The following is a 26,279-nucleotide window of genomic DNA, read 5'->3' as shown; positions in this document are numbered from 1 at the left end:
CCATCTGAACCAAAACCAAGAGTTGCTTCTCAAATGACTGCATCACCCAGGTGCCCCATTCCAAAAGATTTTTTTTTTTAAGTCCATTTGTTACTAGGTCCAGCTGACCAATGCTCAAGAGGTAACTGTAGGTTTGATGACATTGGTTCCAACCCAAGATTCTTTTCAGCTCTCTTAGATGTTATCCAAAGATGTTAATATTCTTTCATCTTTTAATAATAAATATATTTATTAAAAAAGACACTGCTTCGGATAGAATAGAGGTCTGTAGACTAACAGTAGTCTAACCACCGAGGTTCAAATGATTGTGCATTTCCATTAACTCCATCTGCTTGGGTAGGCAGAGTTAACTGGAGTTTTGCTCAGGTTGGAACTTAGTTTGTAACTATGAAAGTTTGTGAAAAGAAGAGCTTCTGTGTTTCCACTTTACAGACCAAGAAATTGAGGTCATGATGTTAATAAATGGTGGACCCTGCACTTGAGCATTTCAGAGGATGTATTCTTTCCTGTACATCATGCTGCTTTCATATACATTAAATACCTTGTTTTGGTCACTCCATGAGGAAGGTTTTTTTCTTCTTTTTTTTAACCATGAGAATTTGCTTCAGCTTGTTTAAATTATAGTTTGCCTCCTCACAACTGCAGGTTACTCAGATGCTTACAGTCTTTGAATTATATTTTTAGGTAATTTGAATCTCTCTGATGAGTCTAATGGTAGTTGATCATTCTCTATTTGTATTGATTAATATATTTTCATAGCAAACTCTTTGCTTTTCAAAGTAGCATGAGCACAGACCTGAAAGTAACTGGAAATTTGAATTGAGAAAAGAAAAAAGCTATCACTGTCTATCATGAACACTTTGGCTTGTTCTACCCCCCCATGCATTTTTTTAATATGGTAAAACCATTTTTTAATGATTCTCTCTCTTTCAGTAGTTTATCAAAGCTAGTAAAAGTGTTTTTTTTTTTTTTAAGATTTTATTTATTTACTTGAGAGGGAGCAAGTGAGAGAGGGCACAAGCAGCGGGGAGGGGCAGAGGCAGAGGGGGAGGGAGAGAGACAAGCAGACTCCCCACTGAGCAGGGAGCCCGATGTGGTCTCCATCCCAGGACTTCAGGATCATAACCTGAGCTGAAGGCAGATGTTCAATGGACTGAGCCACCCAGGCGCACCCCACTAATAAGAGTGTTTTTAAGGGGCTCCTGGGTGGCTCAGTTTATTAAGCATCTGCCTTCAGCTCAGGTCATGATCCTGGAGTTCCAGATCTAGCCCCATGTTGGATTCACTGCTCAGTGGGGAGCCTGCTTCTCCCCTTGCCGCTCACCTCGCTGGTGCTCTCTCTCTGTCTGTCAAATAAATAAATAAAATCTTTTAAAAAAAGTGTTTTGTTTGTTTGTTTTTTTAGATTATTTATTTATTTATTTGACAGGGAGAGAGAGAGACAGCCAGCGAGAGAGGGAACACAAGCAGGGGAGTGAGAGAGGAAGAAGCAGGCTCCCAGCAGAGGAGCCTGATGCGGGGCTCGATCTCAGAACACCGGGATCATGCCCTGAGCCGAAGGCAGACACTTAACACTGAGCCACCCAGGCGCGCCTCTAAAAAAGTGTTTTTAAGTTGGCAAAGAGCTTCTTTGTAGGAGAAATAGCTCATTTAATCTTAACGAATATTTAGTAGTGACCAATACAATGGGAAGTAGAGAAAAGAGGATGACTTGCTTTCAAGAAATAGGATGCTTGGGAAATATGATAAATACAGATTCAATAATAGCAACCACAGGCACTGCTTTATACAAGCGGTAGGAATTGATCTCCTGCCTTGTGGGATGGATAGAGTTTAGAGTGGGTGAGGGGCAGAGAGAGAGCTCTCCTAGGCAGGGGAGGATGATGCATATGAAGAAGGAACATGCTAAGTTTCAAGAATTTTAAGAGGAAGGAGTGGAGGTTCATGATATAAGGGGTGGCTTCAAAGAATTATGGACCATGAAAATCAGGTGAATAGTTTTAATAATCGAAATGAATGTCTAACTGCACCACACAGGAAATGGAGCAGGGTGACTACCTAGGAGATTTTGGACTTTGTGTGATGGCACTGGGAATGGAGTAGAAGGCTGGTTCTATGACATTTCGAAGAAATTGGAGGAGCTGGTAGTAGGGCCTTTGCATGGCTGTCGCTTTGCCTCCATGCTCTTCCCTACATACCTGCACAGCCTCCTTCCTCACCTCTTCCACATCTTTGCTCAGATGTTACCTCTTGCTCAATGAGGCTTATCCTGACCACCCTTTTAAAAATTGTCATTATCTTACTCTACTTTTTCTTTTTTGTAACATTTACTACCTTCTGAAGTCCTTTATTTACTTACCCATATTTACTTATTTACTATGTCTGTTGTCTCCTCCTTCCTTCTAGAATATGAGCTCTATGATAATGGATATTTTTGTTTTGTTCACCAGTGTATAGTGCATAGAAAGTACCTGGTGCATCTTAGGCTCTCAGTAAATACTTGTTGAATGGCAGTAGATCTTAGTTGTAGAAAGTTGAAGTACAAAAATTAAGGACTGCATGAAATAAAAAAAGAATGACCAGGATTTTTACACCCGGATAATACCTTTAACTAGTAATTAATTTGCTGAAAGAAAGATTAAGGGGAAATGAAATCTGGTTTGAACATGTTGATTTTGAGGTAGAGGTAGCATAGTCAAAAGGAGTAGGCAGCAAAGATGTAAGACTGGAACATGGTTGGAAATGGGAGAGAATCTTGGGCAAAGAACCAGTTATCAACATTTGCTTTCCATCTCATTCTCTCTCTCTCTCTGTTTGTTTCTGGTGCCCTAAAAAGCCACCTTAAGTGGAGTATTTATTTTGACACTGAACTCCTAGCTTAGATATGGAGCCTTGCTCCATTCACTGATATATTCTCTCCTGGATGGCAGATCCATGATTTGTTCCCTTTACCCTTTCCTACGCCAAAGAAGTATGTATTCAGAGTTATTTGTGATCTGATTGTACTGACATTAGCCTTCAGGCTCTCTTTGACCTCTTGGGAATCTGCTCTGGTTCCTGGGTGGGGTAGAAGAGAGTCCAGCAAACAGGCTCTCAACCTCTCTAGCATTCATAGCTTTGAGATGAACACTATTTTGTAACTTTCTTTCTTTTTTTTTTTTTTAAGATTTTATTTATTTATTTGACAGAGAGAGAGAGAGAGCCAGCGAGAGAGGGAACACAAGCAGGGGGAGTGGGAGAGGAAGAAGCAGGCTACCAGCGGAGGAGCCTGATGTGGGGCTGGATCCCAGAGCGCTGGGATCACGCCCTGAGCCGAAGGCAGACGCTTAATGACTGCGCCACCCAGGCGCTCCTATTTTGTAACTTTCTTGTATGGGAAAAATTTATTCGCTGATTGGCTTGTGTACTCTGGCTGTTTTCCGAAAAAGGATTTAGGAAACTTGAAATAAAAACATATGCATTAAGACCAGAACTAATGATCAGAAAGATAAGAACCAATGAATAAAAGGGGAAAAGAAAGAACAATTATCCATAACTTTTAGCTGAGGAAAGCTTTTGTAGTTGAACACAATAGTCAGCTCTGAGTTTTCCAGCAATGGGAGCAATAAGGGAACCTGATAGTTTGCATCTCATTGCCTATTATTGAGCATTTATGGGAGGCTGCCACCTTCCTTAATAATAAGGAGCCCAGACACAAAGATGCAATGCAGGGAGAATCTCTAAGTGGTAAGGGATTGCTGGACCTCAGCTCTGGTTCTCCTTCTCAGGTTTCCTCTTCAACATGTATAGAGGAGCATGCTACCATTTTTCTTCTTCATGCTAAGGCTGTGATCCGAGTATGGACACACTGGTCTTAGCCTAATGCCACTGAACAGCTGACGTAAGGCTGCAGTGTTTAAATCAAGCTTTGCTAAAAGCTGGAGGATAATGAATAGAGAAAGCAACATGAAACTGTTCAAGCTGGCTTACAAAGACATTTTCCTCATGTCCTTATCTTTTGGCCTGTCTCCATTTGGCAGACATCATCTGAGTGCTGCCACCAGGCATTTATCTTTCTTCAAACAGGGCCAAAACAGCAAGGTCCAGAGACTGTCTTTGCTTGGGTTTCCTATTTGAAGAGCTGCCTCCTTTCTGGGTGATGGATGTTGGGAATGATGGCTTCCTTTTGGAGAGACCACACTTACTCAGAGAGTGTGTCCCTACACGTATAGGTTGCATAGTAACCCCAATATTCATATCAAAGATACCCACATATGTCATCATGAAGGGTATTCTTTAATTAGAGACATGCCGATTTCATTGGGAAAAACAAGTTCCTTCCTGCTCTTGAGCAGAATCTATCATAGAACTCTTTGTATAAGGGGCATGGGAAATCAAGTGAAGAGTTTGGGTTTATCACTGTCCATGACTTGAGTAGATTCACTTTCCTTATTCTGCAGTTCCAGTGTTTCTTTCTTCTAATCAACAGGGCTGAACTCCTTATTTTTGTTCATTTGCTTCAGGATAACCATTCCATCCAGATTTCCTAGGTGTGAACCTCACTGATTACATAATAGTGTGTATTTATAGTTCTAGGACACCTTGTGCAGGCATCCTGTTACATTTCTACAATATAAGATCTTTAAATATGCATTGAAATACAAATAGCTCCCATGGAAAAAAGCAAAAACAAATGTTTTTTTCTTTTAGAAGGGAGAACTAATATATATATTTGAGAGTAATGAACATGGAGGAGATAGTTAAACCTGAAGAGGAATGTAGAAAGTCAGTTAACTATGGCTTTTCATTTATACAGACACGACAATATATGTATGGTCTTTGTTGTTTTTTTTTTACTTGATGTATTCATTCCCAGATCAAACCGTAATGTGCTCTAATTGAGTCTCTTTGTTTAGCACATGGCTGTTGATTTGAGTACTTTCTGCAATTGAAAAACTGACATTTTAATTTTGTTTTTCAATGTGCAACAGATTTAAATAAAAACACCAAGATTGTGTATTGTAGATTTTCTTCAACAATAATTATACGTAATTATTTTACCAAAATAAACAAGTTAAAGTAGTTTTAGCTGTTTTATCTCATTTTACATTTGGAAAAAAAGATTGCAAACCAGGAACTAGAGTTGCTCATGTTTCTCAGTGAGCAAAGATAATTTCTGTTTGCTGGTTCCAGCTAGTTCCACCAAAGCAGTACAGAATTGATGCTAGTAAAAAGTACTGAAAATGTGAAAGGGAAGTGCACCTGGAAATAGGTCAGAGTGGCTATGTGCTACTAAAAACAGTTGGTAGTTTTCATGAATGTGGTATCTCAAAAATTTTAAGGGACCTGTGAAGATTAAATGAGATAATAGCATACTTCCTGCCACATAAAAAACACAAAGTAAATGGCAGTTATTAAGAAAATTGTTTTTCACAGAAACAGAATTTTTAGGCTAGAAAGGATCATAACTAAAGGGGTCATGATTATCATTTTGTCTCACTTTATTTTACAGATGAGGAAACGGGGGCTCAGAAGGTATTTAGTATTTCAGGATAGTCAGGATAATTCCAGGATAATAATTCAGCTAATGACTAAACAGGAATCCAGCATCTTCCTCACTTAGAAGTTCACTTAGCATCCGTTTTCTGACCCATGTCTCCGATAGGGAGAAGGATTTTTTTTTAATTGACTAAATTTATGCAAGATCTCTTTAAGTGCTATCAAATCAGACCTCCACAGATGGATACATAGATGGATAAATAATGATAAAGTCTATATAGCAAAACAGTAACAACTACAGAATTTAGGTGGTAGGTATGTAGGTGTTCGCAGTTGTCGGTTTTTCTGAATGTTTTGAAAATCTTCATAATAAAAAGTTGGTGGAGGTTAATTGAAAAAAAAATCTGTAATAGCTCCTCATCCCAGATGTGTTTCTGTCATTGATCTCTCTAAATATAGACAAATCAGTATTTGATATAGCCAAAGGAAAGAAAACAACCAGGGTCCTGCACCTCTGGGATACACATTCTAGGCCTTTTCTTTGACATTCTTAAAGGATTGAGAAGCACAGATCTGTCATGACTTTTTCTTTTCCTTTTCTTTCTTTTCTCTCTCTCTTTTTTTTTTAAATTACAAAGGATAGTTGTGCGTTGCAAATTTGAAATTCCCTAATCACCAAAAAACAAACCAATTAACACAGTTACTACTGTAGATCACTTTCCTGTGAACAAATGCTGTATTTTTTTTCTTTCCATTGTTTTGCTTTCACCTTACCCATGGTAAATTTTAACTTTTGTTCTCTTCCTTATTTATAATGCATTTATAAGCTTGGTTCTCTCTCTGCCCTCATGTAGTCTTTCTTCCAAGATCACAATTGTTTCTTCCACTTTATTCTTTAAAAACAAAACAAAACAAAAAAAACCCAAAAAACAAGGCCACATATTCTTTTAGCTACGGACTTTCCACCCTTACTTACTGATCATTTAAGTTTTGTCAGATCTAGCCTTCCCTTGCCTTATGGTGGGAAAAGAGGAAGGAGGGAGGAGTTTCAATAAATCTGGATTTAGGAGTCAGGCAGGAACTGTAGGGGATAGTTTTCAAGGAGCAACAGACTCAGAATTAGCTGGGCATTGCAAACAGATGGTATACCCTAAGGAAATAGCTGTTCTAAGCAATTGGGTGCTTGCATCTAATTTAGCTTAGAGATCCTGGAATTGGAGAAGTCTCATGGAGCAAATGGGTACAATCACCTATGAACCATTCTAAACCATTGCTAGGGCCTAGTAATGATTGACTTCTATAGAGATGCCATCAATTCTATACATATGCTGCATAATTCTATACAGCATAATTCTAGGTTGTTATCTTCAGTTCTCCAAAGGCTAAATATCATCAAGCCCTGGCAAACCCTTATCTTTTAATAACCAACCCCCTACTAGAGGACTTCTTCAGTAGTCAAAATGCTAGGTAGCATCAATGCTAACAGCAGTTTGAAACCCATATTCACAGTGCTAAGCCTCTGGATGTTTGTATTGTGATATCTGAAAACTTTGGTTGGTTCTTCTAAAAGGAGCTCAGACAACACTAGTGCTCACATCCTCATGCCCCAAAAGAGGTAGTGGATTTAATGGTTAGAAATATTATAAAATATTATAAAAACATGAATATTGTAAAATATTATAAAAGTCCCTCCATTTTGGCTGGCCTTTTCTGTCCTTGCGTGGTTTAATTTAGCCATATTCCTTTAGGAGACTGCAACCAGAATTGAACTGCTGCTTGCTTTGATATTTTGTTTGACAAGGGAGACGAACATTGCAGACTAAGGAAGTCAAGAAATTAAAACTTGTGTAACTATATGTGTGGTTCATCAAGTTTCTGAAATTTCCAGCAGTGTGTCTACCATCCCTATTTTAGCTAAATTCAGTAAGTTTTTGTCCTGAAAAGGTATGGGAATGACATAAAGCTAAATACCAAGAGACTCAATTAAGTATAGAAAGTGTGATTGCTTCTGTGGAGCAGGAAATAGGAAGGGCTGGGTGTTGGGGAGCTGCTATCTTCTTTTGTTGGGTGGGGCAAGAGTCTTGTAGAGCTATTTGACACCTTAAACTCTATACATACATAACTTTAATAAAAATAAAACCTAAGTTTTAAAAATTAGTGGTAAGTGTATGGCAGTTATAAGTCCATTAATGCTTAATAAAAATAAAGAGTTGAATTTCCCTGTTGGAAAAGTCACATTCGTTGGTTGGATTAATATGTACACAGAGGCCTTCAAACTTAGCTTTTTTTTTTTTTTTAAAAGACACCTAAAATGATGTGAAAATGTTGAAAATAGTAGAATAGAAAAAGGCAAATCTGACCCCAAAAAGGTAAATACAGTTAAGATTAATACCCGACAAAATCCAAGCTACAAAAGCATTAAAGGGAAGAAAGAGGTGTGTATTTTCTATTGATGAAGTACTATCTCTCAAGACATGTCATGAATCTTTATGCAACTAAGAGTGTCAAAATATATAAGGTCAAAACTGTTAAAAATCCAAGAGGAAATTGATAAATTCAGCATAGATGAAGAAAATAATTTTTGAATAACATAATAAAGATTTCATGCATTCCAATTTTGTAATGATGAACAGTATTCTTTTAAAATACTTCTTGAGTTTTTCAGGAAATTGATGATATGAAGGTCTACAAAAAATACCCAAATTAGAAATTCACAACAACTAAAAGTAAAAATAATATATCCACTTGAAAATATAAAATTATTCTTCTAACTAATCCCTGGGGTAAAGAAGAAGTTAGAGTTGTAATTACAAACCATTTAGAAATGAACAACAACAGGAGCTCTATGTATCCAAACTAGTGGGAGTTTTGCTAAAGCAGTACCCAAAGGGAAATTTGGAAGCAAGAACATTGCAAGCTGGAGAAGGAACTAAATACAAATCAACCCGGAGAAGGAACAACTAAGTGTGTATAAAGGAAATAAGGATTTAGAAAAAAAGGAAAAATAGATTTGATCTATAAAATACCAAATTGGTTCTTTTTAAGCACATTACCAAAATAGACAAATACTTGATAAATCTAAAAAAGAAAAAGATACAAATAGAAAAGTGGTAAAGGAGAATGGTGTCTTTTTGACAAAATTTAATGCATTTTAAAGTAGTGGTAATCCAACATCTGTTATTTTTTCTTAAAGGTTAGGGCTTTTTGAATCCTATTTGATTACTTTTTCTCAACCTAATGTCTTGAAAATGTTTCCTGTGTTTTCATGTAAAAGGCTTCTTGCTGTAACTTTAATGCTGAGATGTAAAGCCCATCTGGAGTTGATTTTTCATTATGGGATGATATGTATATATATATATATCAATCAGTGTATAATTTTTTAAAAAGGATTTTATTTATTTATTTGACAGGGAGAGAGAGTCAGGCAGTGAGAGAGGGAACACAAACAGAGGGAGTGGGAGAGGAAGAAGCAGGCTCCCAGCGGAGCAGGGAGCCCGATGCGGGACTCGATTCCAGGACCCTGGGATCACGCCCTGAGCCGAAGGCAGACGCTTAACGACTGAGCCACCCAGGTGCCCCAGTGTATAATTTCTTAATTTAAGTTTTACTTAAATTCCAGTTAGTTAACATACAGTGTAATAATAGTTTCACGTTTAGAATTTAGTTATTCAGCACTTAAATGCAGCACCTGGTGCACATCACAACAAGTGCAGTCCTTAAGCCCCCATCCCCCATCTAGCCCATCTCCCAACCCCACCTCCCCTCTGGTAACCGTAGTTGGTTCTCTGTAGTTAAGAGTCTGTTTCTTGGTTTGCCTCACTCTCTTTTCCCCTTTGCTCGTTTGTTCTGTTTCTTAAATTCCACATGTGAGTGAAATCATACGGTATTTGTGTTTCTCTGACTTATTTCACTTAGCATGATATTCTTTAGCTCCATCTACGTTGTTGCAAGTGGCAAGATTTCATTCTTTTTTATGGCTGAGTAATATTCCTCTGTGTGTATATGTGTGTGTGTGTGTGTGTATTTTATTATTTTTAAAATATGTATGTCTGGTTAATCTAGCACTATTTGTTGGTAATACCTTCCTTTTCCCAGTGCACTGCAGTGTCACTGTTATAAATCAAGTAGTTTTATATGTGAGAATCTGTTTCTGGAATCTGTTCTTTTCCTTTGGTCTATTTGTTCTTTTGCCAATACCACACTGTCTTAATTATTATGATGTTATGATGGGTCTTGATATCTTATAGTGTAAGTCTTCCAAAATCATTGTTTTCCACTATTGCTTTCGCTGTTCTTGGGATGTTTTTCCATACAGATTTTAGAATCAGCTTGTGAATTCATACACACACACACACACACACACACACACACACACACTCTCTGTAGGATTTTGACTTGATTTTTTAAAATCTACAGATAGATCACTTTGCAGAATATTGATACCTTATAGTATTGAATCTTACAGTGAGGAGGCTGGCATGTTCCTCCATGTATAAATACATAAATTTCATTTTATATCCTTTGTAATTTATGTCAAATAAGTAACGCTTTGAAGCTTTCCCTTTAGAGGTCAGGTCTTACATATTCTTAGATTTATTCCTAGATATTTGATTTTGGGTGCTTTTGTAAATGATATATTTTCCTTCTTTTTTTTTTTTAAGATTTTTATTTATTTGTCAGAGAGAGAGCACAAGCAGGAGGAGTGGCAGGCAGTGGGAGAAGCAGGCTCCCTGCTGAGTGAGAAGCCCGATGTGGGACTCGATCCCAGGACCCTGGGATCATGACCTGAGCCGAAGGCAGATACTTAACCAACTGAGCCACCCAGGTGTCCCGAATTTTTGTTTTCTAGTTATTGATGGTTTAAGAAAAGCTGACTTTTTTATATAGTGACTTTTGTATTTTATCATGAACAGGTGCTGAATTTTGTTAATTTTTTTTGTTTTGTTTATGTCATGATTATATGATCTATTTACATTTTTCTAAACTACTTAAGTCTCTTATTTCTGAGTCTATATACAATGTCTTTGTACAGCTTCTCCCTGGGACGAATTTCCTTTCTTCTTTAGCCTTCTGTAAGCCACAGGGGAGGTGCCATCTTTGAGAGAAGTTTCCCTTCTCTGCTCTCTCAGCACTTTGTGTGTGTTACCCTCTGTCCGTAACATGTTGCTCTCTACCTTACATTGTGAATTCCTCGAGAGCAGGAATCTCATCCTAGGTATCTCTGTCCTCCTCAAGTTGTATTCTTTGTTCCCACACAGGTTGCGTACACTGTTCTTTTCTGGTAAAAGATGAGTAGGCCTTACCCTGTGCTTCTAAAATTATGAACTGCATAGTGCCCCCAACTTGTTTCTTCAACGATGGCTCCAGTAGGCCTTTTGCTGTTTGCAGGCCCAGGTGTGACTCTCCTCTTCCTTTAATTCAAAGGCAGCTCGTGGGTGGTTGCCACTTCCTTCTCTTACCACAGTGCTGTTTCAACTTCATTCAAGCCCGGAATGATTTGCCGCTTTCATTTAGGTTCATCATTGTGCCTCAGTACCTGTGCAACCAAGTCACATCACCTATAGCCACTCTTGCTTTCCGGAGGGAAAGGCTTGAGTCCTCCATCTTATCCTACTTGGGGGAAATCACCATAGATTTTCTAACAATCTTTTTTTTCCTCTGCTTTTAGAATATATCTACATTATGTTGATGTAACTTTTTGGGCACTTCTGTTTCCTCATCTGTAAAATACAAGGTTAAGATCAGAAATTATCAGGGTGCTCTTAGCATGAACATTTTATGAGTTTTTTTTTTTTTTCCAAAGTAGGCTCCAACATGGAGCTTGAGCTCACGACCCCAAGATCAAGACCTGAGCTGAGATCAAGAGTTGGACACTTAAACGACTGAGCCACCCAGGTGCCGCTAGTTATGATTCTTTATTAGTTAGGGATATGTGCACACTGGATGTGTTCCAACAGTTTGTTAATTTGGGTTGGAACTGAAGATAAACTTTCTTGTAGGTACATCTCATGCTACTATAGTGAAGCTCTTGGGCCTAACCCTGTTCAAACAGTCATATTGCTGAAAACTCTGTAATGGTATCTGTGAGTGGAGAGAGATACAGAAATAGCTTCGTAGTGTTCACTGCTTTATGTGCACACTGTATATTGTGTGTCAGTGTTGTCTTCTAAGGTTGTGTAAAGGTTTGCTCTGATTCTCTGTCCAGCATATATAGCAGGGACTGGCATGTGGTAAGCGTGCTATTAAACACCTGTTGAATGAGTGCATAAATGAATTGTTGAGCATTTTATGTGCCAGGTACTATTCTAAGTATTCTTGTATCTGTATATGTTATTTCATTCCTCACCTTCTGAGATTGCTGTTGTAATAAATTTAGAAAACAGACTCAAAGAAGTTAAGCAGTTTCCCCAAGATTACTTAGAGGCTGTCTGGCAGAGATAGGATTTGAACTGAAGTCTTTTTGTCTCTGAGTTCCGTTATATTAACTACTATACTCTTGTAATACCCACTAGTCAACATAAAATATAATGAGAAACTATAGAAGTGTGTTTAGATTGAGGAAAAACAAGATACTCAGTTATTGTTTTAGCATTAACTGTCAGAAATGAAAGTTTCTCCATTTCTTTTTAAAGGCTAGGGTAAGGCACAGTGCATACATCTGTTATATATACCAACATACCCCCTCAACTCGTCGTTGAATAAAACAAGATGATCACTCGATAGCGATGAAATTGTAATCACATTGTATATAGTCCTAATAGTATGACCATTTCCTTGTCCTTAGAAATGCTTCTAAAATATCAGCTTAAATGCCTCTATAGTATCCCATTTATGATTGTATCATAATTTGTCACTGCCATATTGTCATTCATACAGGTTGTTTTCAACCATAAAATACCGTAACAAACATCTGTGTGCTTTTATCTTTGCTCTTATCTCCTGTTATTCCTTTAGACTAAGGAACAAGTAGAAGTAGAATTACTAGATTAAAAAGAACTAGGCTTTAAAGGCTCTTACTATATCTTGGCAAATTGTTTTCTAGAAAAAACGTTAAAGTTTCGAAATCAGCATCAAGTGTCTATACTCCATAGAGTAAATACCCTGAGTTGGAGTTTTGAAGATAGTATAGGGGAGAGGGATGGATCATGAAAGGCATTTTTAATTTTTTTGTAACTTTGAATAGATCTAATACACTCACATTTTTCTAAATTCAAAAGGAAAAAATGAGGCATAGTGAAAAGTCTCCACCCACCCCTGTCTTCTGGGTACCCAGTTCCCTTCCTTGGAGGCCAGTGTTACCTATTTCTTTTGTTTTTCCAGAGAGGTACTTTGTAGTATCTGTGTGTGTGCATTTTCCTTCATTCTTTCCTTCCTTCCTTTGCTGTTTAGCACGGATGTTGCTATATCAAACACACTATTCTACACGATGCAGATTTTTACTTAATACATCGTAGGGGTCAGTCTACATTAATACGTAGAGAACATCAATTTTTTTGATGTTATGGTCTTTTATTTTATAGTGATATCATCATGTTATTTTACTGGTTTTATTGATAGATTCATAGCCAAGATTAGAAACAATCTAGTATAAACTCTTAGGAAATTAATAAACATGTATGTAAGGCACTTTACACACGTAAAGTGTATCTATAGGGTACATTCCTTCTGGGTCAGAGGGTATGTTCCTGTGTCATTTTGAAAGTGTCAGCTTGCCTTCCATTTATATGGAGGAAGAGGTTATTCTGGATACATCAAATGGGCTCAAGGGAGCTACCTAAGTGCGAATTTTTGACAGTTGAAAAGAGAGCATTGAGAGATGGGAAAAGGACTTCAAAGATGAGGGTGGTAAAGGGTAAAAGAGAAAATTTGCTTGCTTGGCCATTTTATTGAGGACCTTGGTGGTAGCGACCATCCACATACTAAAGAGACACTCCTGGGACGTTTATTCAAGGAAATTACTAGATCCTTTCCCATGTGCCAGGATCTAGGAATGTAGAGATGCATAAAGTACTCATAAAATACTAACCCAGGCCCTGGTCCAAAGAAGTTCACAGTTTAATGAAGGAAATAGATGAACAAACCAATCATAAAATGAGATGCACTGCCGTAATCGCTGTACATTGAAGATGTCAACTTAAGTTCAATTAGTCAAAAAAAAATGAAAACATCAATGTTTAATATTTGATGTAACTTGTAAAATAATAGAATCTTACTACTTATAGAACTGTAGAGGCGCCTTTGGGTGGCTCAGTCAGTTAAGTGTTCGACTCTTGATCTCAGCTCTCAGGTCTTGATTGAAGGGTCGTGAGTTCAAGCCCCATGTTGGGCCCATGCTGGGCCTCACTCTGGGCTTGGAGTCTACTTAAAAAAAAAAAAAAAAAAAGAATTGTAGAGTTTTAGATTAACCTTTTACTTAGTGTAGGAGATCCCTACTTCACAAATTCTGACTATTGGTTATTAAGCCTCTGCTTAAATACCGCTAATGACAGAGAATGCATAATCTTCTGTGAGGCAGTCGGTTCATTGTAGGGAGGAGCTGTAGTTAGGAAGTGATTTTTATGAAACAAAATTTGCCACATCCTGAGCTCATGATTTGATTTAATATTGGAGTAATGTAAATTGGCACTACATCTATAAAATGAGGTGATTGTCTCCACAGCTAGGACACCTTTCAGATCGAACTTTGTTGAATTCGTTCTTTGATTTTCTGACTCATATTTACACGGCAGATTGATATTCAAGTAACACTTAACTGATTACTTATTATTTGGACATTTGTGGAATTTTGTGCCCAGTTCTCCCTCTATCTCCCCCATCACCATGGCTACAGTTAACAGTAAGTGCTGTTGACTCTTTTTAAAATCTGTTGTTAAGCAGATTCCCCAAATCTGCTAAGCAAATCTTTATCCTGTATTGCGCAGTTTATGTTATTTTGAGCCTAAATGAAAGCCTTTGTATTAATTGCCCCTATTAAATCTCATCTTGCTGTTTAGGCAGCCTGTTCTTAGTGTGCTTTTCTCTGATATCAGTTAACGTTATATCAACTAATTCCTTGGAGCTCAGGAGACTAGAAAATGAAATTATTGTGGAAAAACAAGTGATTGAGAATTTAGGTGTGCCTCTAGTCTTCCAGGTTGGAATTGTATGTTGAATCAGAAATGATGTTTCTTAAGTGCTTGGACTTTCTGGAGAAATGTCTGGATAAATCATATTTTTGTTTTGAAGCCCTTAATTTGAGAGTCCAGTGTTACCTGGACTAGACTAGAGAATTCACTTTCACATCGTATGGTACTTGGTGTTTTGACAAGCTGACTTTGACATTACTGCTGCCAGGTAACTTTAAAGTTAGGGGTGAAGTTGAGAAGAACCACTGAGTGCTTTGCAGAACAAAACTCAGTTGGTGGCCAGGGTTTTAGCCTTGTTTACAGAGATTTGCAGCATATTTTTAAAGAGGAAGAGAACATACATATGCCTCCCCCAGAGCTGGAACCAGGTAGAAGAGGACAAGTCCCCTTGAGAGAGGGCATGGCATTGGGCGCAGTGGGAAGAGGGGAAGGCAGAAGAACTGGAGTAGAGATATAGACTAGCTTGTAATGGGGTTGCCATTAGTATCTGAAAGGATTTGTTACAACTTCTAACTTTTGCCTTCATCTTTGCCAACAGTGGTATGAGCTTCTGTTTTTTTTTTTTTTTTTTTAAGATTTTATTTATTTATTCGACAGAGATAGAGACAGCCAGCGAGAGAGGGAACACAAGCAGGGGGAGTGGGAGAGGAAGAAGCAGGCTCGTAGTGGAAGAGCCTGATGTGGGGCTCGATCCCACAACGGCGGGATCACGCTCTGAGCCGAAGGCAGACGCTTAACCTCTGTGCCACCCAGGCGCCCCATAAGCTTCTGTTTTTAACAGTTGCTAAGCAGACTGAATAAAAGGCACTGTGCATGTCCTTCACCTGCCCATTGGCGCATATTTGTAATATTTGGAAATACTCTCACTATGTAGTAGAGTATAATTGTGTTATAATGGGAAGGGGAAGGAAAAGAAGGGTCATGACCAGCAAAGTCAGAGTGGTGAAAAAATTGGAATTCAGTCTCTGGTGAGAGAAATCGTCATCCCTCTGTTCCTTTTTAACTGCTGAACTGTCTCAGCAAGAAAGAATCTAGGGGTCCTTTCAGAGGCCCTTTTATCACAAATACCACTATTAGAGGAATAATATTGTATTTGGTTTTAAATGTGTTGACTTTGCACTAAAAAGCAAGCCAGGCAGAGCATTTCTTGGAAGGCAGTTAAAATATGAGTCTGGGGGCGCCTGGGTGGCTCAGTCGTTAAGCGTCTGCGTCAGCTCAGGGCGTGGTCCCGGCGTTATAGGATCGAGCCCCACATCAGGCTCCTCCGCTGGAAGCCTGTTTCTTCCTCTCCCACTCCCCCTGCTTGTGTTCCCTCTCTCACTGGCTGTCTCTCTGTCGAATAAATAAATAAAAATCTTAAAAAAAAAATATGAGTCTGGAACTCAAGTATAAGGTCAAGAAGTGTAAAGATGTAGATCTGAAATGCAGCAAAAGGCTGACTGTGGACGTGAGTTAGGGAAGTGTGATGTCATGTAAACTAATAAAGATGTGTCAGTGCATCTCATATCCTAAAGAATTGTAGAAAAAAATATTGTGAATTCACTAGTGAATTTCATCAGATGTTTCAGTCAAGTTCTTGATGGAGTGGAAGAAGGATTGAGAGACCAAATAAGCATTGAAAAAGGAAAGAGTATTGAAGTATATACATAAAAAGGGGGATAAGTTTTATAGACACTATCACTCTTGGCCTGGGAAGACAAGGTTTCTGGTACTAGTTTTCATTTAATCAGCAGAGGTCATATATGTCTGATCCATATACTCTTCACAGGCTGTCTACTTTTCCGTTTGTCTAGCCAGATATGTAGGCTTGTGAATCAGCCCTTGGTGGCCCAAGCACTAGGTAGAAGTAATAGTGTTTTGATGTGTGACTGACCTCCAGAAACACTGAAATGAGGCAGTGATGGAAATTTCCTTTATAGGTGGGACCAAGAGCCAGAATCTCAACTTGGGATTTATCACCATCACTGAAGATGATAAGGATCCTGCTCTCTCTCGTTACTGTTGTCACTTTCTTTGATGATAGCTAGATATTTGGTTTCTGACAGTCTTTCACATCACACCAACATCTTCAAATTTTGAAAATTCTGTGATTTATTCTACAATCTTTGGAAATTTCTATTGCTAGTAATTGTATTTTCTGGCACGGGATTGACAATTTTCTGTGAATACAGCCGTTTTTCATTGTAGTGCTGAGCCATAGTGAAATCTTTATGAAGACTTTAATAGGGATTAAGGTTAAGCTAAATTTTAGTTTTAGGAGGGCTACCAATGCAAATGAGTAAAGTGGTGATTAAGTGAATAATCCCTTCCGTACATGGCCACGTTTGCACGTGCAGAGGTTCCAACAGTTGTGTCGTGTCTTAACTTTCTGTCCAGAAACTGGAGTTTTCTTTTTACCTTGATTATAATGCAGATGCAGATTTCAGAAGTTAAAGTGTGGGAAAATGTGCGTTTTAGAATGGAGAAGCTGTGGCTGCTGGTAGATACTAGGGCACAGAAGCAAAAGGTGGCCAGGGTAGGAGAAAGGTCCTGAACAGGGAGTTTGATTCTTATCTTTGGTGTCAGGCAAAAGAGCCAAACTCTAGAGGTCTGAACAGGAAGCCGTACTATTGAACCACTGGGGAGTCTTGAAAGGTTTGAGTTATTTAACATATGGATACCAACACAGAAACATACAGATTGGGGGGGAGGTATTGGGATAGGCCGGTGATGGGTATTAAGGAGGGCACGTACTGCATGGTGCACTGGGTGTTATATGCAGATAATGAATCATGGAACATTACATGAAAAACTAAGGATACACTGTATGGTGACTAACATAACATTATAAAAAATTATTATTAAAAAAAACATACAGATACCAACACCATCACATTTGTGATGATAATGTAGTGGGAATTCACATCGACCTGTAATATGGGTAGAATATTGTTATAACTTATTTTGATACTCTTAGGTTTGGGTTTTTTCATTAGTAAAATGATAGAACTGAATTAAAATGAGATGATCTTGAGGTTTCCTATGGCCCTGTCTGTCTAGGATTGTAGAGTGGAATTTTACATGTTACTTTTGGGAAGATGTGTTTCTCTAGTGGCCTACAAATAAACACTGCCATTTATTATATTTGATAATTCTGTATGGTCACATACGATTTATATTAGTAGTTCCAAAATGTGCTAATGTACAGTATCTCATTTGACGATCTTATTGAGATGATGAAATAGGTCAGGAAGGTATTATGTTCATTTTGTTGATGAAATGAAACCGTTACGGTTAGTATCTTGAATACTTATTTAAATGTGATGGTCTCATTAACACTTGGGATAATAGCCACCAAGATGAAATCCTGCCACTGAGAAAAGAAAACCCTGTCAGGACAACTTTCTCACCTTAAACTATTGATCAGATTTACATATTCTCCAAGTTCTGACTTGGATGTCCTGTGAAGCTTTTCTTGCCTTCCCTTCTACCTTGGCAGAGTTCGAAGCACTTTGATCATTCTCTTCCAGACTCTGGATTTCAGTGATCTGTTTAATGGCGTACTCTTCCACCCTAGTGAACTCTCAGTCCTGCGCAGCATCTGGCATATGGATAGGCTCAACGAAAAATGGCAGAATTAAATGAAAGAGTGAAGTTGACGAGGTGTTAAAGGATGCTGCAGGGTGGGGCATGAAATTTGAGCTGTGGGGTGGGAAGAAGACATCATTGTATACCTTTGTTAGGTAGAAATTTTGCCCTGTAAGTGCATTTAAAAATCAACAAAACAACAACCTAATTAAGAAAGGGAGATAACTAGGGGTCAGAGCTATCTATTGATAAGATAAATTGGAATTTTTTAAAAATGGGAATTAAAGTTCATGAATTCTGGGAATTTTTAAATTGTCTTATTTTTTCCCTAAACTATATTGCTGCATCTCATACATTTAACAGCAATCTTGTATTCCATCTCAACTCTGATTTAAAGTGGTAAAATAGAATTTTAAAATTTCCTCAAGAAATAAACCCTTACCTGGTTAAGCTTTATGTTAAGTAATGTTTATATTTGTCCAGTTACCTGTTCCTACTGAAAGACTCTTGTTAAGAGAAGCCCTTTAGCACTGACTTTCTCAAACTTGCCATAAGTAATGACCCCTTTGGAAGGAAACATACAGAATGTATTTTTCATGTTACTTAAATTGTATAGCTATGAAACTAGATATAAAATTTTTGTTTTTGGCTCATTTACAACTATAAACCAAGCCTGCAAATTAAATACAAAGACACTACAAAACTAACAAATTTCAAATTAATAAAATTATTCAGTGTGACAGGTGATGTTTAGGTTTCACAGTAGAAAAACAATAGCCTTAGGTCTCATTCCATTTTAGATCTGTTTCTGTATTTTATCTTCAGTGATACTAAAAGCTGCAAGTACCCATTCTCCATAAGTAATATTGTGCAAGGTGCTATTAATGACTTCAAGGTTTGTTCGTAAGTTCAGGATAGTCAGACCTCATAATCTAACCAAAACACTTGCCAGCAAACATTCCTCAAATACCAATTTTAATGAGATGTCAGCTGTGGTGTTCATTTGAAGATGAGGTTAATGTTATGTCATTACTGAAATCTTTATTAAATGGCTGTCTACACTAGCTCATGCTGGAAGTGAGAATGGAAAAATGTCATTGGATACTTCCAATCACATTTACTGCTAATGAGCTTTTGCAGTTGTACTACAAAGATAGGATCCATTAATACTTGTAGCATATATATGGTATTAGCTGTTAGACTTTTGGCTTTGAATATACCATACCTGTTTTGTCATATGCTCTGATGATTCTAGTTTCCTGTATTTTTCACTGTTGGTTAGTTACTATGAGAGCTTTGCTTTTACAGTGTGCCATCAGGACATTTCACCTGAAGGAGATTTTAACGCAACTGAAGAAGCATCAGTGAAAGCCTACTGACAGTACTTATTTACATTGTGGTTACTTATGGTTCAGCATTTTTATCATTCGTTTTAGTTTATCTTTTAAATGAAAACATTAACGAAATTTTGTACACAATTCTTAGACTCCCCTTCTTCTCCCAATATTCTTGTGACCTCCTCTTTAGGAAACACTGTTTTAGCATATATTTTTGTGATCACTAAGAGTCCAGGATTCACTGGTGGGAAAATAAATTAAAAAAAACCTTGGCCCTTCTTAGTGTAATGAGAGACACTTTTACAACAAACTATAAATTGATTGATTTGTTCTATCTTAAAGGTATACAAAGAAGACTCTGGGAACATATTATAAGGACCTGCCCACTTAAGAGTAGGGGAGAGTTTAGAGAGCCTGTCATGGAAAAGATTTTGTTTGAATAGCATCTTAAAGGATGAGAGGTGGTTTAAACTAGGCAGAGAGATAGCATCTGTAAAGACCAGGGTCATGAAAGACATGATTGTTGTGAGAAGCATGTGGCCCTAGATTGCGTTTGTAATGTGAGTGGTCAATTGGGCCCCCAAAGTAAAAGTCTTAATGTTAGACCAAGTGTTTAGGTCTCATTTCTTATATGCTAAGGGAGAAGGTGAAGGTCTTAGAACTGAGATAGTATTCATGGCAATATTTTTTATATATACAATTACCACATTGTATTATGGTGTTCTCTTTCTATAGGCCTTGGAACTCTTCAAGGGCTGTGACTATGAATTATCAATCTTTGTACACTACGCTTTGGCACAGTAACTGATAAAGCTAATGGTTAGAAAATATTGGTTGACTAACTAACCATGAGTAAAGGAGATTCAGGAGAGAATGATGATAATCTCCGATGGTGGTGGTTTTAATCTTTTGTGGGTGGTAGACCCCTTTGTGATTCTATTGAAAGCTATGACCTCCAAAATGTAAATACATACAACATTTGATAGTTTCATGGCATTCATGTATCCCTGAAACCAGTCCATGGGTTTCTTATTCAGAATTCCTCTTTAGGAAATTGAACCTATAATCACCCCTAAACCTCACCATGAATAACCACCATCTCTTTTAATTATCTTTAAATGTTAGAATGATTTCACTCATGTGGAATTTAACAAACAAAACAGATGAACATAGGGGAAGGGAAGGAAAAATAAGGTGAAAATGGAGGGAAACCATAAGAGTCTCTTAACTCTGGGAGAAAAACTGAGGGTTGCTGGAGGAGAGATAGGTGGGGGGCTGGGGTAATTGAGTGATGGGCATTAAGGAGGGCACTTGATAGTGAGCACTGGGTGTTATATGCAACTGATGAATCACTAAATTTTTTTTTAAAAGATTTATTCATTTGACAGAGAGGCAGCGAGAGAGGGAACACAAACAAGGGAGTGGGAGAGGGAGAAGCAGGCCTCCCGCTGAGCAGGGAGCCCGATGTGGGGCTCGATCCCAGAACACTGGGATCATGACCCAAGCCAAAGGCAGACGCTTAACGACTGAGCCACCCTGAATCACTAAATTTTACCTCAGAAACTAATAATACTATATGTTAACTAAATGTAATTTAAATAACAAATTTAAAAACTTTTAAAAATAATTTTTAAATGTTAGGGTATGATTGTGTCTCTTTAAATAGTCTTTTTGAGTTCTTATGGTTGGAAGGAGTTAAACCAAGTAGTTTAAGAAGAACACATTTTTTTTTAATAATGATTAAGGTAAAACTTTGCTGGTTTGTAAAGGTAATAAACAAGTATATTAATTAAGCCAGCAACCAAGAAGCACTTGCTTGAGGGGATCCTGACATTCCTGAGTTTGGGTTTAGCAAGTGAGTTGAGGTCCTCAAGACCACCTTCAGGCTGAGTGATTTGCTAGAAGGACTCATAGGACTCAGAAAAGCTACTGTACTCATGGTTATGGTTTATTACAGTGGGAAAGATATATATTAAATTATCAAAAGGAAAAGGCACATGGGGCAAATCCTAGGAGAAACCAGATGCCAGCTTCCAGGTGTCCTCGGCCAGTGCAGTAGCACAGGTGCGTGCTGTAGCTCAGCAGCAGTGTGACAGCATGTGCTCAGTGTTGCCAGTCTGGGAAGTGCAGCAGAGTCGTGGTGTCCAGAGTTGTTATTGGGGCTCAGTCACACAGGCTTGTAGCATTCTTATCAGGGAGAATATTTCAAGGGCTCAGAGCTCATTTCCTAGGGCCAGGCCAGGGGCCAGGCCTGAAGAGAGGCCTTTCTTGGGAATGTGCAGGGTTTGAGCAACTCAAGCCTGCTGAGTTAATCCTGCCTGCCTAGCTATTCTTTTTCTAGATATACAGTTTCTGTGGACCTCTTTGGTCTTATCATAAGTAGCCATTCTATGTACTACATATCTGGACTGTAACTTTTTCCTCTCCAACAAGTAATAGGCAAGTTTGTTCGGATTTAAGGACATATCTGTGTTTTGCAGTTTCATGAGATTGTAGTGGAATGTAAGTACCCGTTCTATCATTCAAAAAAATTTTTTTGAATGCTGGTATGTACCAGGCGTAGTGTTAAATACAGATTTACAGAAATGATTACTGTGTATCTCTGCCCTCAGTGAGCTTATAGTTTCATAGGGGAGAGAAAAAATTAGCAATTCTGGTAAGCAGTGTGTGCTTTGGGCAGCATTTAACCTCATTGGAGAGCATGGTGGAGTGTGTGTGTGTCTGTGTATATGGAAGGTGTTGGTAATTAGGGGAAGACTTCCCTAAAGGAGTCACCTCTTGAATTGAGTCATAAAGATCAAAAGATACAAGTGGGCATAGAGCTAGTGTTTCTCCAGTCTATGGTTGGGTGTGTGATTGGAACATTCATCTATTACTGGTGCAGTCTCCTTGGCTTACTGAGCAAGTACACTAATCCTAGCTAGAAGATATTTGTCTTTCTTAGGGTTTGCACAAGAGGAGAGAGTATCTGGCTTAGTACAAATCTATTTCCTTTTTATTCCATTGCCATAAATCCACCCAAATGGCGTTTCCAACCTACCATGAGTAGGTAGAAGTATTTTCACATGTTGGTTCCCAACGGGGGTATGTGAATACATAGTTTTGAACTGGTAAGAATAAGTATAACCATTAAAAATTTAAATGTACTGTGTTTCAAATAGGAGGGCTTATGCTTGCCTTAACTTAATGAAATTACTTATAAGAATTTTCTATACTTGGAAGCAAAAAAGTTTTAGAAAAAAAACGTGGGTCCAGATTTTATCATACTGGCTCCTACGTATGTGTGGTTCTCACAGAATTTGGAACTTCTGAGAGTAATAAGAGTTTTGTTTTTTGAACAGTGCAAATAAATTGTATGATTATAATAGGATCAGGAATGTATTGTTTTAGTGAATATGGGATAATTTCACATTGTTAACCTGGAGAATTTTTTTCTAATAGAATCTTGTTCTCTTTTTCCAGCATTACAGTGTTTCTGCCACCTTTGTACAAAAGATAATTTTACTTGTGTGACAGATGGGCTCTGCTTTGTCTCTGTCACAGAGACCACAGACAAAGTTATACACAATAGCATGTGTATAGCTGAAATTGACCTAATTCCTCGAGACAGACCATTTGTATGTGCACCATCTTCAAAAACTGGGTCTGTTACTACAACCTATTGCTGCAACCAGGACCATTGCAATAAAATAGAACTCCCAACTGTTGGTAAGTTGTCGTATAAGATTTTTTTTCTTAATACTACAAGAAAAGCTGATTCCGACTAATGTTTTAGAGCTGAAAGAGGTCTTATAGAACTTTGTCTAACTGTAGACTTTGTCAGCTTATTCAGTTCTGAGGCAAGAAGGAACTTGTCCATAGTTGTAGAGTCACAGGAGTAGTCAAGATCCCGACTTCTGGTTGTGTGTTGTTTGACAACGTGGTTCCAATAATAGACTTTCTCTGAGGTCTGTTAGGCCTAAAAGGCTAGCCTCTTAAAGGCGAATTCTGACAAAGCTGCCATAGCAGTACGTCCTCAGGGGGTCCCTACTTTGTCCTCAGAGTGGATTTCTTTTCCTAGTATAATGCTTCAGGCTCTTAAAGCAATTGCTAATGGGCAGGAATTGAGAGCAGCACTAAATAGTTCAGATGCCTTCATTTTGCAATTTAACCTTGCTTTGTGATCTTTATGTATAAATCATTATATGTGATTTCTAGGTTTTTGGTCCTTTGCCATAGTTTACATTTTACAATGTCCTGGCAGAGCTAGGAATTTGAAGGCTTTATATACTCTTAGGATTAGTTTAATTTTCAGGTTCTGGTTTGAGATGTTGGTCTGAGCACATGTATTTAACTCCTCATCACCTTCCTCATATCCCACATTTCTACTGTCATACTCAAAGGAATATAAAAATGCAGGAAACCCATATTCATGCTAGCCAAATTGATGGAAGAATACCACCCTCATGCCTGCACTTATGAGAAACTTCTATAATTTATAGTGCAGATAACTTCAGACTAGTGAAGATTGACTACCCATATGAAAAGAAGTAAGTGAAAGGACCTCTTACAAAATCCCACCAAACCTTAAGCTGAGCGGTTTGGGGTGAGGAGGTTACAGGAGTAAACACTCAGTTCTCCTTCAGGAGGAAGCACCTGGTTTCATTGCTCAGGGAGGCAGACCACAGTGCTCACTCTCCACTCACAGTTGGTCCAGGCATCATGCTAACTGAAGTAGGAAGCACCACTGTGGCCCAGCAGAAAAGGGCCAGTTCTGTAGGTTACAGAGGGAGGCAGTCCTCCATTCAAGTGGTAACAGCAAAGTAAAACCAGATCTTCAGCATTATAGGGAAGCTTCCCCAGGGCAAGTTTCTATCAGACTATAATTTTTCTGACTTCTGTTTAGGGTATCTGCAATTCTAATATGACAAAGAAAATTACAATTCCAGAATTTCCCATTTCCATTGTTTGGGCTTGAAGTATCTAAATGAAGGCTCATAAAGCCTTGTGAAGAACTTACTTCATTTCTAATGCTAAACATACATAAGTCCCTCATTCCCAGGTCTCTGTTAAGCAAACAGCAAAAAAATTACCAAATGAAAGATTTGGTGGTTCAAAAGAAGTGAACTGAACTGGGTAAATCAGAGTAGATGTCGTCCAATGAAAAAGACTTACCTCATGATAAAGAAGAACTTTCAGACAGTCCACAGTCCATTTTCAGTTAAAGATCACTTTTAGGTGAAAAGCTAAATTGATGAATTATTCTTAAAAATGTAATATTGAAAGTGAGTAGCAGAGTGGAGACCAAGATTTTATAGCCTAGTGTGAGACAAGCTTAAGGCAAGACAACCTTGAGAAATTGTGTTACAATTCAGGGAGAAAAAACAGTGAGCAAATGAAGAGATATAGAGGATAAATCTAAGTGATCCAATATGCTTACTACAAAAATTCCAGAAAATGACATACAAGCAGACAGAAAAGAATATGCTAGCAAAATTAATGAAGTTATTGAAAAATACTTAGCCAACTACATACAATAAAAAAGTGTCAATTTCAGGAATAAAGAAAAAAATTGTTTATGCATTTAGCACAAGGTAACACTGCTTACCTCTAAAAGAAAAAGTTCAGATTTTTCTTCTTTTTTTAAATACCTAAAGGCGGTGGAACGTTTATTGTTACCCAAAATTCTTTAGGTCAGCCAAGATTTTCCATATATAAAAGCAATAGCCATATGTAGATAATTAAGTATTCAGTGTATAAGGACCCATGTACTCTTCTTAAAAGAAATTACTAGAATTAGGATTCTGTCGTAAGAAATCCAAATTAAGATCTCAAGAATGGGAAAGTTAAACTTCCTTAGATGAAGGCTGAAGAGCAGAGGAAGAGTAAGTGGATGTTGACTGAGCTGGTGATCATGAAAGAGGGGCCAGTGGGTAAAGACTGGATGATTCACTTGTTCTGGATTTGAGCCCTATGAGCTTCTGGAACGAGGCTCTCTGACTAATGGGAGTAGTGGCCAAGTATAGGAAATGTGGAGGATTAGGAAATTGTGGTTCCCACCTTCAGTGTTTTTGCTATTGTTGATGTTTATTTCATTTGAGGCCCTTTTTCAGGAAAGCCATCATCTGGCCTTGGTCCCGTCGAATTGGCAGCTGTCATTGCTGGACCGGTCTGCTTTGTCTGCATCTCGCTCATGTTGATGGTTTATATCTGCCATAACCGTACTGTCATTCACCATCGAGTACCAAATGAAGAGGATCCTTCCTTAGATCGTCCTTTTATTTCAGAGGGCACTACATTAAAAGATTTAATTTATGATATGACGACATCAGGTTCTGGATCAGGTAATGGAATTATTTTTCCTTTTTCCTAAGAAGTCTTTTAAAAGTTAACTGTAGTATTTATTTTATTATTTGGCTAAGCCATTTTGGCTTAGTGCGTTTAAAACTTGGGATAGTGTGAATACTAATTCCAACTTTAAGCCCAATAAAGGTCTGACTATGACTAGTTTAGCATAGACAAATTAGAATGTACTTGTAAGTCAGCTTCATGTTTGTATAAATTTCAAAGCTTTCTCACCTTCTTATGATTCCATGAGATAGAAAGAATAAGGATAATTATTTTCTTAATGAGGCTGAAGTTCATAGATATTCAAATGATCTATGACTACCCGTTCTATTCAGGATTGTTCAGCAGCTTTATTTTTATATTTGAAAGCAATCATGACAGAAAACATGTTTGAAATTGTGAAGGTTATTTGCTTTTTTAACATATGAAATTGCTGTCTTAAGCT

At 37.9% G+C, this 26,279-nt stretch overlaps 1 protein-coding gene across 2 annotated transcripts in view; it reads left to right on the top strand.

Annotated features, from left to right (window-relative positions):
• Nucleotides 1-26,279, top strand: part of TGFBR1 (transforming growth factor beta receptor 1) — a 54,232-nt gene that overhangs the window by 5,743 nt on the left and 22,210 nt on the right. The window contains exons 2-3 of one of the 2 annotated variants that reach the window (XM_045780368.2): nucleotides 22,970-23,215; nucleotides 25,588-25,830. In XM_045780368.2, the coding sequence (XP_045636324.1) occupies nucleotides 22,970-23,215; nucleotides 25,588-25,830 (489 nt within the window). The remainder of the gene's footprint in view (nucleotides 1-22,969; nucleotides 23,216-25,587; nucleotides 25,831-26,279) is intronic. The other variant, XM_045780369.2, reaches the window with a different exon arrangement.

The sequence above is a fragment of the Ursus americanus genome, chromosome 18, assembly GCF_024610735.1.
Source record: "Ursus americanus isolate L20-20 chromosome 18, mUrsAme1.1.p, whole genome shotgun sequence".
In the NCBI taxonomy this organism is placed as follows: domain Eukaryota; kingdom Metazoa; phylum Chordata; class Mammalia; order Carnivora; family Ursidae; genus Ursus; species Ursus americanus.
Note: the sequence above shows the minus strand (reverse complement) of the source record. Positions and strands in the feature narration are given on the sequence as shown.